The 12,042-nt window shown below is 51.2% G+C and overlaps 5 protein-coding genes and 1 non-coding gene across 8 annotated transcripts; 2 read left to right on the forward strand and 4 right to left on the reverse strand.

Moving 5' to 3' along the window:
- Positions 1–13: 13 nt before the first annotated feature.
- Positions 14–1,334, forward strand: LOC9655305. The gene is made up of 4 exons (XM_002963337.2): positions 14–191; positions 254–525; positions 593–819; positions 874–1,334. Exons 1-4 carry the CDS (start codon positions 56–58, stop codon positions 1,253–1,255), a joined length of 1,017 nt encoding a protein of 338 aa, XP_002963383.2. The 5' UTR covers positions 14–55; the 3' UTR covers positions 1,256–1,334.
- On the reverse strand, positions 1,237–4,659 carry LOC112343659. Its single transcript, XM_024667485.1, has 13 exons — positions 4,572–4,659; positions 4,338–4,498; positions 3,980–4,279; positions 3,806–3,917; positions 3,583–3,752; positions 3,476–3,538; positions 3,380–3,427; positions 3,185–3,322; positions 2,995–3,137; positions 2,813–2,931; positions 2,640–2,766; positions 1,996–2,578; positions 1,237–1,937 (listed from the first exon to the last, which is right to left on the reverse strand). Exons 2-13 carry the CDS (start codon positions 4,461–4,463, stop codon positions 1,326–1,328), a joined length of 2,541 nt encoding a protein of 846 aa, XP_024523253.1. The 5' UTR covers positions 4,464–4,498; positions 4,572–4,659; the 3' UTR covers positions 1,237–1,325.
- Positions 4,660–4,742: 83 nt separating this feature from the next.
- Positions 4,743–6,567, reverse strand: LOC112343665. The gene is made up of 5 exons (XM_024667505.1): positions 6,221–6,567; positions 5,332–6,114; positions 5,168–5,253; positions 4,994–5,089; positions 4,743–4,936 (listed from the first exon to the last, which is right to left on the reverse strand). The coding sequence occupies exons 1-5, from the start codon at positions 6,467–6,469 to the stop codon at positions 4,798–4,800; spliced, it is 1,353 nt and encodes a 450-aa protein (XP_024523273.1). The 5' UTR covers positions 6,470–6,567; the 3' UTR covers positions 4,743–4,797.
- LOC9643594 (GDSL esterase/lipase 7) lies at positions 6,523–8,026 on the reverse strand. 3 transcript variants are annotated; one of them, XM_024667522.1, is made up of 6 exons: positions 7,983–8,026; positions 7,641–7,898; positions 7,457–7,581; positions 7,151–7,390; positions 6,848–7,103; positions 6,523–6,785 (listed from the first exon to the last, which is right to left on the reverse strand). In XM_024667522.1, exons 1-6 carry the CDS (start codon positions 7,996–7,998, stop codon positions 6,541–6,543), a joined length of 1,140 nt encoding a protein of 379 aa, XP_024523290.1. In that variant the 5' UTR covers positions 7,999–8,026; the 3' UTR covers positions 6,523–6,540. The 3 variants fall into 3 exon arrangements, with proteins under 3 accessions (XP_024523290.1, XP_002963776.1, XP_024523295.1); XM_002963730.2 differs by having other exon boundaries at positions 7,641–8,025; XM_024667527.1 differs by having other exon boundaries at positions 6,560–6,777; positions 7,641–8,025.
- Positions 8,027–8,086: 60 nt separating this feature from the next.
- LOC112343662 lies at positions 8,087–10,743 on the reverse strand. Its single transcript, XM_024667494.1, has 6 exons — positions 10,501–10,743; positions 10,348–10,430; positions 10,159–10,290; positions 8,824–10,097; positions 8,325–8,760; positions 8,087–8,255 (listed from the first exon to the last, which is right to left on the reverse strand). Exons 1-6 carry the CDS (start codon positions 10,598–10,600, stop codon positions 8,229–8,231), a joined length of 2,052 nt encoding a protein of 683 aa, XP_024523262.1. The 5' UTR covers positions 10,601–10,743; the 3' UTR covers positions 8,087–8,228.
- Positions 10,744–11,639: 896 nt separating this feature from the next.
- Positions 11,640–11,756, forward strand: LOC112344235. Its single transcript, XR_002991637.1, has one exon. It is a non-coding gene; the product is annotated as a U5 spliceosomal RNA (small nuclear RNA).
- The last annotated feature ends 286 nt before the right edge of the window (positions 11,757–12,042 follow it).

Below are 12,042 nucleotides of genomic sequence, written 5' to 3' on the forward strand. Positions count from 1 at the left end.
AGTTGCTCAAATTTTTTTTCTTTCCTCTTTACGCCACCGCACCACTTCACCGCCAATGGATTTGGACTACGTGAAGCTCGGCGATGGAAGATTGGTAGCGTTTCGGGAGCTGGGCTGCCCGCGCGAGGCGGCGTTGCGATCGCTCCTGGTTCTCCACGGACTTGGATCGTCCCGGATCGCAGCGATTCCTGGTAGGATTTCTCCTCTCTTTTTGCCTCTTGTTGAGCTCCAAGAAGAAGAACCAAGAATGTAGGTGTTCGCCAGGAGCTCCTGGAGGAATTTGGCGTGCGGCTGGTCGTGATTGACAGGGCAGGATATGGCAAGAGCGATCCCGACCCCAACCAGACCCTGCGCTCGTCGGCGGTGGATTTGGAGGCCATCATCGACAAGCTGGAGCTGGGGCGCAGGGTGTGGCTCCTCGGATACTCGGGCGGCGCTGGCTACTGCTGGGCTGCCGCGCGGTACATTCCTCACAGGATCCACGGCATTGCTCTCTGGGCGCCCGTTGGAAACTACTGGTGGAAGGTAGGCAAACTCTTTCCTTGAAAAGGATCACTCTCTCGTGTTCTTGTGATCTTTCTACTTTGAGCAGGGAATTTCGGATGCTCAGCGCAAGTCCATGATCTCGACTCTCACTCCAAACACCAAGCTTCTCTTCTCGTATATGAAGTATGTTCCACCTTCGATCCTCCGCCTCTATGCGCGATTTGTGCTCGCTCGCCGAGCGGGGCAGCGATGGGTGGATCACTGCAAGGCGACGCTTTCTCCCCCGGATCAAAAGCACCTCGCGCAGCACGAATTCGCCGGACTCCTGCTCAAGTAAGTCACTCGCTAGATTTTTGTCTCTCGCTCGCGCCAACTTTGCGGAAGCAGGGACAACCTTGAGTCGATCACTTTCAACCAAGGCGCTGGGCTGGCCAAGGACTTGGAGCTGCTTTGCTCCTGCGACTGGGGATTCGAGCTTGACGAGGTTGGGCGGTGCTTCGCGGGGCCGATCCACATCTGGCAGGGAAGCGACGACCGGCTGGTGTCGCTGGAGCTGCAGCGCTGGATCAAGTCGACGCTGCCGCAGACGGTGGAGCTCCATGAACTCGACGGCGAGGGCCATCTTTCGTGGTTTTGCTTCAACGACGACTCGCATCGCCGTGTGTTTGAGACGCTCTTCGCCCAATCCCCTGCGTCGGAGATGTCATATCGATCAAGCGATCGCTCCTATTCTACGAGGAGAAAACTAGAGAACGCGAACCTGGTTTAAGCAAGCTCGCCATCGACCGTTTTCGCTTGATTGTAAACGAGCTAACGAACACTTATCGCAACTTGAGTTTTCATCCAAATCTGCCAGTGTTGAAAACGTCAGGCGGTCTATACGGCCGAGGCCCAGCCACAGCTCTTGTGGTCGTCGAAATGGTGGTGTTCACAGGAGCCGGGCGCGGAGTAGCAGCATAGTATCCAGTCCCAGGATAGCTTGTCGATGGCAGCGAGCGTGAAATCCCAAACCTTTCCAGTCCAGACGTGGCACAGGAGACCTGCTGGTTGCTAATAGCTGGAGAGAATTGCTGCTGCTGGCTGCTGCTAATAACCGGAACGAATTGCTGCTGGCTGCTGCTAATAACCGAAGAGAATTGCTGCTGGCCGCTGCTAATAACCGGAGAGAATTGCTGCTCGCTGCTAGCGGTGAGAAAGTGCTGGCTGCTAACCGGAGGACTGTCGCAGCTGAGGGAGATGGTCTGGAACAGATCCGACGGCAAAAGATCGCTTGCGGACGGATACACAGTCGGACTCTTGCATGACGAGGAAACTTGCGATGAACTTGTAGTAGCTGCTGCGGAAGACTCCACCTTGATCACCTGGCGGATCGGCATCGCGCATACCGGGCACGAACTCCTGGAGTATGCACAGGAGAGACAGCAGCACATATGCGAACAATCCAGAAACACCTGCAATACATTTGCACAGCCATTAGATAAAACGTAGAAAAACAAAGACAACACTTACTGTGCTGGCATTCCGACTCGAGCACACGACGCAGCTTGATCGCCCAAGAGAATTTTCTCGTTGGCTCCCAATAGCTCCCAGGCTACTACCACCTGTGGGAGGAGTTCCTGTTCTAGAGACTGGTTGATCTATCGCTGATGCTACTCGACAAGATGTATTCGCTAGTGCTAATGCCTGGCGAACGTGAGGAGGCGCATACGTACCGGGCTTCACCGTTGGAAGAGAAGGAAGCGGTAGAAGCGGCTCATCAGTACGATGACTAAAATTCTCGGCTTGGTATGTTTTCATAGATGGTGAAGGAACTCTGGGCTGAACCGCAACTCCCTGACAAGGCGAAGGTGAAGAAGAATCGGAAGTTACGCTCTCAGCCTGTTCCTGCTCCTCATAATCCCCGTCCACGTCCATAGAAACTGCACATACTGAGTCTTCTGAAAGACCCTGGCTGATCCGTGGTGATGTCTCATCGTCTGTTGCTTCTGACTCAAACAAGGACCATCTCATGCCTTCCACACCGTCGTATAGGCTCTCGAACTTTCTCGAGTAAACTCTTGATTTGAGAACTTGAAGACGATCCTCCAAAGAGCTGAAGCACACGCATACGCCATGAGTAATATCGAAATAGAAAAACCTATGAAGGTCCAGACCTTTGAGTCAAAGTTGCCAATCCAAATACCAAGACCTTACAGCCATGATGCATATCAGTAATCTCGGAAGCGCTGTCAAGAGAATCTAAAAGTTCGTCAATGATTAATAGACGGCTGCTCTCGTCAACTGCGATAGAAAATGTTAGAGACATTCAATGCTACAAGTCACATACCGCAACGAGTAGCTAGGCACGCTTGAACTAATTTCCATGATATAGAATCCATTAACATATCAGGGTATTTTCCTTCCAGATTCTTGATTAGTTCTTCAGCTACTTCTTTAACTTCTACACTGTTCAACACATCAAACAAGGTTAGCATCACAGACGAACGATGCGATGCATACTCAACATACCTCAATATACCTTGAAGGATTCTATGACCATTTTCTAAACCTGTAAGTTTTTTAGCATGACGGGCTACAATCACAGCCGCTTTCATTGATCGATCGTCGGGTAATGACCACCGAATAATTTCAACAAGGAGTGGTCCAGTTACCTGCCAAAAGATGTGAACCCGCAGGTATCCAGCAAACGAGATCGTACCGGATGAACTCCAATGTTTAAAATATCAGCATTCGTTGTCATCTCCATAGCTAAATGCGCTAAACTTTTCACAGCTTCATCTTCAGGAAAACGAGGTTGTGGACCAGGACATCTAAGCGATGATATCAATCTCTCAGCCTGGAACATAAGATGAGCAAGTAGAAATGTCGATAATAGTCTACAGTATATACTGACCAACCATTGGATGACATATGCTCCAGATTGATGTAGAGACATAGCCGCCTACAACTTGGAGTTAAGGTCAAGATCGGGGACCACTGTTCCACTTACCACTGATCCAGTGATGCCCTTCATTACTAACCTAAGCTCTTCAGAACCTTGCACTAACGAAAGCTGGAAGAGAGTCAGGCCAAGGAAACATTAAGAACAAAACATACCATTTTCTGTACAGAGAAAGTCCCACGGGGATCATGAGCAGCTTTAACAAATCCATTCTTCCGGCATAGCGACCGAACAAGTGCAGTAAAAAATGATTCTCCATTTGTCGTGTCGTCACGAAATGCTGCTGCATAATCTAGCATGCCCTGAAGCACATAATTTGCTGATCCTGGATACCAAAAACGAAGTGAGATTTCCATAAGAGCAGCAAAAGAAACAAACCATGCAGTGCTAGCCTCAAAGCAAAAGGAGTAAGCACATCCCGACAAGTCTTTGCCACTTTATGCCGTTTAGAATAGTCTTCCCGCAGCATAAAAACTAGATTGATAGCTCTCTGGGCATCGTTCGTTGGTTAGCAGCATGCACAAAGAAAGGAGAAATCAGAAGAGCTCTCACCTTATCAAACGCCATAGCATGGATGTCTGCGTCTGGCCGGAGAGGAGGTATCACATACCCAGGAGGAACTTCGGCAACTTTAAACACCATTTTCAGCCCACCAGTCGCGGCTCGGCAAGGAATGTAGTCATTTCCTCTGCCGATCGACATGTTTCCCCTCCTCCCAAAAATATTTTCTTCGGGTAAAGGTCTATACTCTACCTTTGCTGGAAAATTTACTGTTTCATTCTTTGTTGGTGGAGCGTCGAGGTACCCTTCGATCGTTTGCCGGCAAAATGGACACTTAACACCCTTATCAGCCTGCCAGGGAAGAACTTTAGCAAGGAACCACAAGCCAAGCGCCAAGGAAACAACGAACCTTATATACATTTGCTATTCGAATCTTTTGTACGCAGTCCTTGCAAGCCCGATGCGAGCAGGGACTGAAATACACATCGCATTTGGCCGCGTCGCAGATTACGCAGCACGAATCCTCCTGCGCCATCGCCCCGGCGATTCCCACAGCCGGAAATGCCCCGCCTGCCAAGGCCGCGGCGAAAGCCCTCGCCTTGGATCGATTGATCGATTGATCAAGGGAAGGCAAGAAACTGACCTCGGCAGCTCCAAAATGTCGCCAGCGCCGCCGATCCAGGCGACCGACGGGAAGAATGGAACTCAAAAATCGAGGCGCTCGCTCTTCGCCCGGCCCAGAAATATGCGTGAGGGGTTTTAGGGGTGACGCGCCAAAAGACTGTGGAGTACGGCCACTACGGTACGACAGTGATACACAACGGTCATGGGTTCGATTCCATTCCTAAAATCACGCCATAGACGACTCATCATCTCAATCTCCGGTTTAGTAGCTTCCACGCTCTCAAGGCCGAGTGCTTGAGCGACGCCGCGAGGCTGCGTTTCTTCGTGGACTCTCGATCCAAGGTCTTGTATGCTGCTGCTAGGATGAAGATCGCGGGGTTTAATCTGGAAGATCCGAAGGAGTGAGGATCCGGAAGAACAACAAAGCTAGCCATCGCTTACTTCGAAGGCGAAGGGATTTTCCTCTTGGGCTTAAACGTCTCGATGTACCAGCCGCCGATGTTGTGAGTGAGTGATCTGGGCTGGAACAACCAGTATCTAAAACATTCCCTTCGTCGGTCATTCCTTCCTCTGGAAAAACAAGAAAAGGAAGAAAAAAGCAAACGTGTGATTCACCTGCTAGGCAACAGCCACGCTCGCCTACACCGGCAATCACAGTGCATTCTCTCGTCTCCAATTCTATACCAGTGAAGATGCCTCACCTGTAAGTCTGGTCAGGTCATGCCGCTTTCATAGAGAAACTAAACTCCAACTAGAAATTCAAGCCGTCGTGTACGTACCATGGGTGTCCTGTGCTGTAAAACAGTGTGAGTAACGACGCCCTCTCCGTCGAAAACAACGCCTTGGAGCCCCGCGTCCATGGCGGCCAGTCCCTGTATTCTTCCCAGGAGCTCGCCAGCACCGGCGTCATCGTCCGAGTAAACCGAGATAGAGTCGACGATAAAAGGCTCTTCCCGGATGTCTCCAGCGTACAAGGGCCTTCTTAGCGCGTAAGCTGCGACTCTTCCGTTGATCTTGAGCTCTAGCTTGTCATAAGCTGCTGCGTCAACCATCCGCCATAGCTTTTGCTCGTCGTCCCACGCTTGTCTCTCCCTGGGGAAGTTTTTAAGCTGGACCCGCGACACCGAGACGGTGGCGAAGAGAAACCGGCCGTAAACGAGCTGGAGTATGTCACCGACGAGAGTGCTGGCCCTTTCCTCGGCCTCGAAAGCATCCGGTATCCCGCGGAGACCTCGACACTCTGGGCCATGGTAGATGTTCTTCAGCGCTGCCGCCAAGTCCGTGAGGAATGCCTGGTAGAGGTTGGTGGTGTGTCCCAGCTCCGACCTTTGATGGACAATCCTGGTAACTTTGGATCGGTACTTCCTCAACCATTCCACCACCTCCGAGTCATCAGCAGCGTCTGCGTAGGAAAAGCCACAGTTGGAGCTCTCCCAGTTTCTAGACGGCTTTGCTTTTCTCGAGGGCGGTGCTTGGGATGAAGACGATGGTGATGACACTGATCCAAACGATGAAAAAAACTCGCTGTCATAGATGGAACGCTTATGTGGGTCGGACAAGATCTGTGCAAGGAAGACAGTGAGCTCCACTCGAAAGAATGTAATCCCTTGCAGCCTACAAGCACCCCAAGCTACGCTAAGCTCACGAATAGCAAAACTAAAGCCAGACCTGGTACGCAGCTAGAACGCGGATGAAGCGGGCAGCGCTGTCTCCCCCGCCGCCAGCGCCTTGCAAATCCGGATGCGTCGCCTTGGCCAGCTGCTGGAACGCCTTCTTGATGTCGGCATTGGAGCAGTCGCGCTGAAGCCCTAGGACCTGGTAGGCACTCTCCACCATCAGTTTGACGAAGCCCAAAAGTTTAGAAAACGGCCAAAGGGAAAATGTAGCTACTGAAATTTTTGGTCTGCCAATCGACATCACTGTTCACATGAACCCCCACGTTAAGAATCGCAGAGAAAAAAAGAAAGAACGAAAGAAAGAGCGAACTCCTATGGCGCGGAGCTACGATCCGGTTGAGCTATCAGTTGCTGGAGCGTCATCTCGTGGCAGAGTTGGAACGAATCGCCGGACCAAATGGACTTCGCCAAGAACTCGTTGGCACGGTCAGTCGGATGAAACTCGTCCCACCATACGTGGGTGCTTGCGTTCTGACAGGCCATTTCTGGGAGCAAGCACATCAGCCACCCTCCGAATCGTCCCATACCACAGCACGCGACGGTTGCAGTCTGGAAACCTGAGATTTGTTAAGGTGATCAGATTTTCACAAGGAAGAATTTTAGAATGGTGCATACGTACCAAAGCTCGAAGGATTTTGGACGATCGGGAACAAACCGTCGTATATGTCGCAGTAGATAACGTCCAGATCTGTGTGGCTTTCATACATCTTCTCCACTTCGACTCGTAAAGCGTTGTTGTATTCCTCCACCATGAAGTTGATCTCGGAGATACAGCTGCCCGTTTTGCTGCCGTCTTCGTATAGAAAGTAAGGTGTGCATCCGAGAGGACCAATACCCACGACGACCATTTTACGAACGCCGACATCATACAAGATCTGGGGAGAACGCATCAGCAAAGCATAAACGCTGTCTAGACCAGTACCTTGAGCTGTGAAACCAGCGTTGCTACGAGCAAGTTGTTGAAGTCCAGTGGCGAGATGTCAGATTCTACACCGGAGACGTTCCTCAAGTAGTAGTGAATGAAGTCGTTGCTTCCGATGGAGATGTAGTGCAGAGATCTGGACATCAACTTGCGAGCAGCTTCTCGTCCGTGATTAAACACCAGTTGGTCTTTGAAATCAGACACTTGCTGGATCTGTTCGACCAGAGGAATGTGTTGGCCCTGTATGGTAAAACACCCGAAGCCTCAATGACTTGTATTCGAAGAACAAAGAGAAAGAAAAATTACCAGGTCGCCACCACTTTCACTGAGAATTCCAGCCCCAGCAGAAGCGAAGTTGGCACCGTGTCGCATGGTAGTGATGTTAAGTCCGCTCAGGAAAGGAGCCGGGAAAGGAAGCCCGATGAACTTTGCTGGAAAAAAAAAACACAAAAAAACCAGGCTATCAGATAATGCTTAAACCAAACGTTACCAAGGTAGTCGATGCTCAAGCGACCATTGCTAAATCGTCCAGTCGGCTCGTGAGTGTCGAAATCCTTGCCATACGGAGGAATATCGGCTCTGGCCAGCGTCCTGAGGAAATTGTTGTTGCCGACATCGACAGTGGAGTCGCCGTAGACGAAATACGCTGGAACGAGCGGTACTGCGGCATTCTCCTGAACCAGCGGCTGATCTTGAGCATGAAAGAGCTGCGCGAGTGCAAGAATGCAAACTAGTGCGAGAAATCGAGCTGCATTTTCAGGAATTTGCCTCAGATATCCAAGAAACCGCCACGGCGCATAGCAAAACCAGAATCTTGAGCGATCGCACGAACCTGGGCCTGGCGCCATGATCAATCCCTCGCGCTCGTCCGCAAAACCCTACCACATAGGCGCGAAATACAAAAGCCCTTTTAGTTTTATACAATATTCTTGCATCTTTTTAACATTAAGCTCTTGTTTTATCTTTAATTGGTACAATGGTTTTCTATACACTGGGATATTGGATTTGTCCCAAACAAATCAACACGAAACTCTCGATCGACTTGCGTCTATACGAACGATTCTTCTATCCTCCTTTATCATCGTGCTAACTGGTCGTGAAAATCCTGGCACAAAAATACCAAGCACAAAAGAAATCAAGCATCGAACTATCGAGAAGACAACTTTCACAGTACCTTGAGCAAAGAGGCATCGTCGTTCGCTTCCTTCGAAGAAGAGCTGCTTCTCGAGCTCAAGCTTCCGCTGGACGAGTGTTCCCGAGTCAGGTAGAGAGATCCCCTCGTCAGAGTGGAAAAGTCTGGAGGAAATGGATCTCTGATCTCGCTGGCGCTGCTCTGAGAAGAATCGGACGTGACTGGAGGACCAACACGGAGCTTGTTGATGCGCTCGAGCCGGTCTTGGACTTCCATGGAAAGATGGCCAAAGCACGTCACGCAGACGCAAGTGCTGTCGAGGCCGCACCTCCCAACGGGACCATGAGGAGAAATTCGAGTGTGCTTGACGCAAAACACTCGCTGACACTCCCGGCAGTAGTGCTTGCTAAATCTCATACGCCAGTCCGTCGGGTTGTACCACCGATCAAAGCGATGCTTGCAGCCATCGTAGTTGCAACTGCAGAGTCACACGGCGTCGGTTAAGTCCGCTGGTGAAAAAACGACCGAACTCAAGGCTTACCGGTGCCGCCTTCTTTGCTTGAGAGCGGAGGCTTCCAGCTCTCTCAAGGAACCGCCGGCGCTTCGTTCGCTTTCATTTAGATTCGCAGGCGAGGAAAGAGACCGAGCTTCCACCGTTTGTCCCGAGTCCGCACTGTCCTCTAAAGCATCCAGTTCGATCGCGCTGGACGACTTCCCCAGTTTGGTGAGGGTGCTGGCCATGCTGACAAATGTTCTCGCTATGTCCAGCTTCTTGCTCTCGTTTAACTGGGCGTTTTGAATAGCGGCGAGCATCTCATCTATGGTGCAGTCTGGAGTCGAGTATCCTATAGCGTCACGGAAGCTGTCGCTGGGACTGAGAACTTTTTCCTCCATGCATTCCGTCGACCTTAGTTGCGGGCACGCTTGCTTCGACAAGATAAAAACCTTCCGCTGTATTGACAGCCATCCCCGGCATAGCGACACGAAACCACGAGCCAATGTTCTCAGCCAAAAGTTTTCACTGTCCCGAGCCGCATAAACTGTCAAAGTCGCACGCTTGAAGAACTTTCTCAGCACAACCACTGCGGCCAGCGTCATGCGGAAAAAGAAGCTCTGCCTTGAAAGAACTCCCAAGAGAAAAAGCCCGCCATTGACAGACCATATCCATCCCCAAGGAGTAGTGCTCGTCTCGACCGATTCTTGCTGCTTGAGGTTCACCACCTTCGCACCATGAACTAATGGCGCAGGAACGAAGTCCGAATTCTTTGCAACCGGATTCAATGTAACGGAGCGAGGTGACGCTGTGCAGTTGGTGATAGTAACCCACTCGGACGGACCATGACCACCCCAAGTTTGCATCCTGTAAGAATAAGCCTTTCCCAGGAACAACTCGCCGCTGTCAAAAAACGAAGTCTCTTTCGTATCGGCCAGTGGCAACCACGCTGATGCTGCCCCGGACCACCTATAGAGCCGATACTTATGAAACGGTGGATATCCAGCAGTCGCCGGAGGCTCCCAGTTGATCTGAATGCCACCACAACTCGAAGGTTGGCAACCCATTCCCTGAGGAGCACCGGGAGTGGTTCCAAACCCGAAGATCAGACGGACAATGGCACCTGTTATCTTCCTCCGGTGCAACGAGCTCGACACTCCAAGTTCTTCCGCAAGAGCACGGCCTTCGTTCTCAATGAGCGAAAGGAAGTCAAGCCCGTCGATGGCGTTTCGTTGGAAGGCATCCGCATACTGTGGAAGCTGCAAGCCGTGTGAGACCCAGTTCACAACCGTATCAGCTGTGAGCATATTTTGCAAGTGATCCTGTTAGAGTTTGACACGGTAAGTGCTACGTAAAGCCAGAAAAAAAAAATCAACGATTCACCTTCATCTCCTCGGAAGAAATTGTTGTTCCTCCATAGCTAAACTCAAAGTTTGGCCCAAGAGGAGGAGCATCCCTTGACGAGCCCCCGGCCTCTTCTTTAACATCAGACGAAGCGTCCAGTTCGGACAGAAACTGGACCACAAATAAAAAGAGTGGTGTTGAAAAATCTTCCAAACAAGTAGCGCATACCTTAGTCGCTTCATGACGCTCGATCTGTCCATCCCCGTCTCGATCGACCGAGCAAAAGAATTTGTGTAGATTGTAAATCGTGCCTGTCTCACACACACACACGAAATCCCTGAATGAGAACGCGAATCACTGCTCATTTCGGACAGGATGCACCTCTGGCGGAATGGCAAGTAGAAATCCTGGCGAGCAGCGCAAGAACTAGAAGAATCCAGAAAATCTTGGGGCAGCCCCAGCGGCTCATCGGCCGAACCATCTGATCGAATCAGGCCAAAGAGGCAGCCACATTCACCGCTGCGCGATCGCCACAGCGGCGCCAGGAGCGCGTACCTGGAGCGTCCGGAGGAGGATCGCTGCCCGTGACGAAGCCGATCATCGAGCCGGCCCTCGGCACCTATATACAAGCCTCCATTAGGGAAAGCTATTGGGCTAAGTAACGAAAAAGTAAAAGATCGCAGCCGTCCAGCCAGGCATCACGGGCCGTCGATTGGGTCCCTCTTGCCGGTGTTTTAGCCTGGGGGAGCTGACTCTCACTGGTACATGTGTGCAACGTGAGATCGATTCTTTTCGCTACCTACGTATCCAGCATGGTGGAAAAAGCAATCATCTCTTGACAGCTCTGATGTTTACATTGTTCACGAACTTGATTTGGTCAATCTTATCGAACAGATCCAGAAAATGCCTGGAACTCAAACGATAAAAAAGCTTTGATAAAATCTCTTTCGGTGATGCTATGTGATCACCACCATCGCTACTAGCCGCCTGTACTACACGAAGAGAGCGAGAGAGATCTCGTCCGAAAGGAACGGCTGGGATTGGGCAACGAACGGTTGCCCCTTTTCCGCGCCAACAGAGTTTTTGGATCTTTAGGTCAGCCAATCCCGGGAGAAGGATCGATCGATGGCGTCCGCGAATGCGCCCTACGCGACGCTGTACAACCAGCCCAAGTACGAGTCGCGCAAGCAGGCGGACTTACCGCCGTGGGAGAAGGAGCAGTGGGCGTGGAAGAAGAGCAAGACGTGCAACAGCGGCGGACCCAATGTGGGCGCGACGCCCGACTTGATCACGCCCGAGCCGCTACCGCCCGCGGTACCGCCCGCGGTAAGCCCGGTGCCGTGCGCCCAGTCGGCCCCCTTTGGGACCGAGGAGAACATGGCCAACCACACGGACAAGGTACGCTCGCGACACGTGTTAGGTTTGAAGTAGGGATGTGTTGAGATATCCCACATGCACTGGCGTGGAACTGGGGCAGGGTGTGGGTATAAAGAGCGAGGGTTCATTCGAGTGATATTATAGAGCCGTGTGGTCAGCGCAAAGCGAACTATTCTTTCGCCTTTTACTAAAGAATACCGTGTGCTGGCCACATTAAAGCGGCATATCAAAATTTTTGGGCCGCCTCTGCAAAGGGGCACCAACAAATCTAAGTCACTAAGAAGGAAAGCCAGTTCTTGGGAGATAGTTCTTGTTCTTAAGATCTGTTCCTTTCGATCTTACTTTGATGTTTTGTCGTGCAGCCTGATGCCGATATCATTGCGGAGAACAACAGGGCTCCGTGGGAGCGAGAAGAGAGCCCCTACTTCTCCAAAGTGGTCAGTGGATCAATCGAAACCCAATCTAAACAAAAATTCAAGGCCAACGGTGATGACCCTTTATTGTGTAGTTTATGAGCTCTGCGACGCCCCCGCCGTCTTACCTCCA

Source organism: Selaginella moellendorffii, unplaced genomic scaffold (assembly GCF_000143415.4).
Source record: "Selaginella moellendorffii unplaced genomic scaffold, v1.0 SELMOscaffold_3, whole genome shotgun sequence".
Lineage (NCBI taxonomy): Eukaryota > Viridiplantae > Streptophyta > Lycopodiopsida > Selaginellales > Selaginellaceae > Selaginella > Selaginella moellendorffii.

What these genes read in the sequence shown, in the direction of transcription:
- LOC112343665 (XM_024667505.1), bottom strand. Translation starts at nt 6,469, where the DNA reads ATGTCGATTGGCAGACCAAAAATTTCAGTAGCTACATTTTCCCTTTGG. An exon ending in GCGTTCTAGCTGCGTACCAG is followed by an intron (nt 6,115 to 6,220) that starts GTCTGGCTTTAG and finishes TTCCTTGCACAG; the next exon opens with ATCTTGTCCGACCCACATAA. An exon ending in GCGTGGCTGTTGCCTAGCAG is followed by an intron (nt 5,090 to 5,167) that starts GTGAATCACACG and finishes GGAATGTTTTAG; the next exon opens with ATACTGGTTGTTCCAGCCCA.
- LOC112343659 (XM_024667485.1), bottom strand. Translation starts at nt 4,463, where the DNA reads ATGGCGCAGGAGGATTCGTGCTGCGTAATCTGCGACGCGGCCAAATGC. An exon ending in AGGGCATCACTGGATCAGTG is followed by an intron (nt 3,428 to 3,475) that starts GTAAGTGGAACA and finishes TCCAAGTTGTAG; the next exon opens with GCGGCTATGTCTCTACATCA. An exon ending in TAAACATTGGAGTTCATCCG is followed by an intron (nt 3,138 to 3,184) that starts GTACGATCTCGT and finishes ATCTTTTGGCAG; the next exon opens with GTAACTGGACCACTCCTTGT.
- LOC9643594 (XM_002963730.2), bottom strand. Translation starts at nt 7,998, where the DNA reads ATGGCGCCAGGCCCAGGTTCGTGCGATCGCTCAAGATTCTGGTTTTGC. An exon ending in CTTGAGCATCGACTACCTTG is followed by an intron (nt 7,582 to 7,640) that starts GTAACGTTTGGT and finishes TTTTTTTTCCAG; the next exon opens with CAAAGTTCATCGGGCTTCCT. An exon ending in CGCTGGTTTCACAGCTCAAG is followed by an intron (nt 7,104 to 7,150) that starts GTACTGGTCTAG and finishes CGTTCTCCCCAG; the next exon opens with ATCTTGTATGATGTCGGCGT.
- LOC112343662 (XM_024667494.1), bottom strand. Translation starts at nt 10,600, where the DNA reads ATGGTTCGGCCGATGAGCCGCTGGGGCTGCCCCAAGATTTTCTGGATT. An exon ending in AGCGTCATGAAGCGACTAAG is followed by an intron (nt 10,291 to 10,347) that starts GTATGCGCTACT and finishes TTTGTGGTCCAG; the next exon opens with TTTCTGTCCGAACTGGACGC. An exon ending in TTTCTTCCGAGGAGATGAAG is followed by an intron (nt 10,098 to 10,158) that starts GTGAATCGTTGA and finishes AAACTCTAACAG; the next exon opens with GATCACTTGCAAAATATGCT.
- LOC9655305 (XM_002963337.2), top strand. Translation starts at nt 56, where the DNA reads ATGGATTTGGACTACGTGAAGCTCGGCGATGGAAGATTGGTAGCGTTT. An exon ending in CCGGATCGCAGCGATTCCTG is followed by an intron (nt 192 to 253) that starts GTAGGATTTCTC and finishes CCAAGAATGTAG; the next exon opens with GTGTTCGCCAGGAGCTCCTG. An exon ending in TTCGCCGGACTCCTGCTCAA is followed by an intron (nt 820 to 873) that starts GTAAGTCACTCG and finishes TTGCGGAAGCAG; the next exon opens with GGACAACCTTGAGTCGATCA.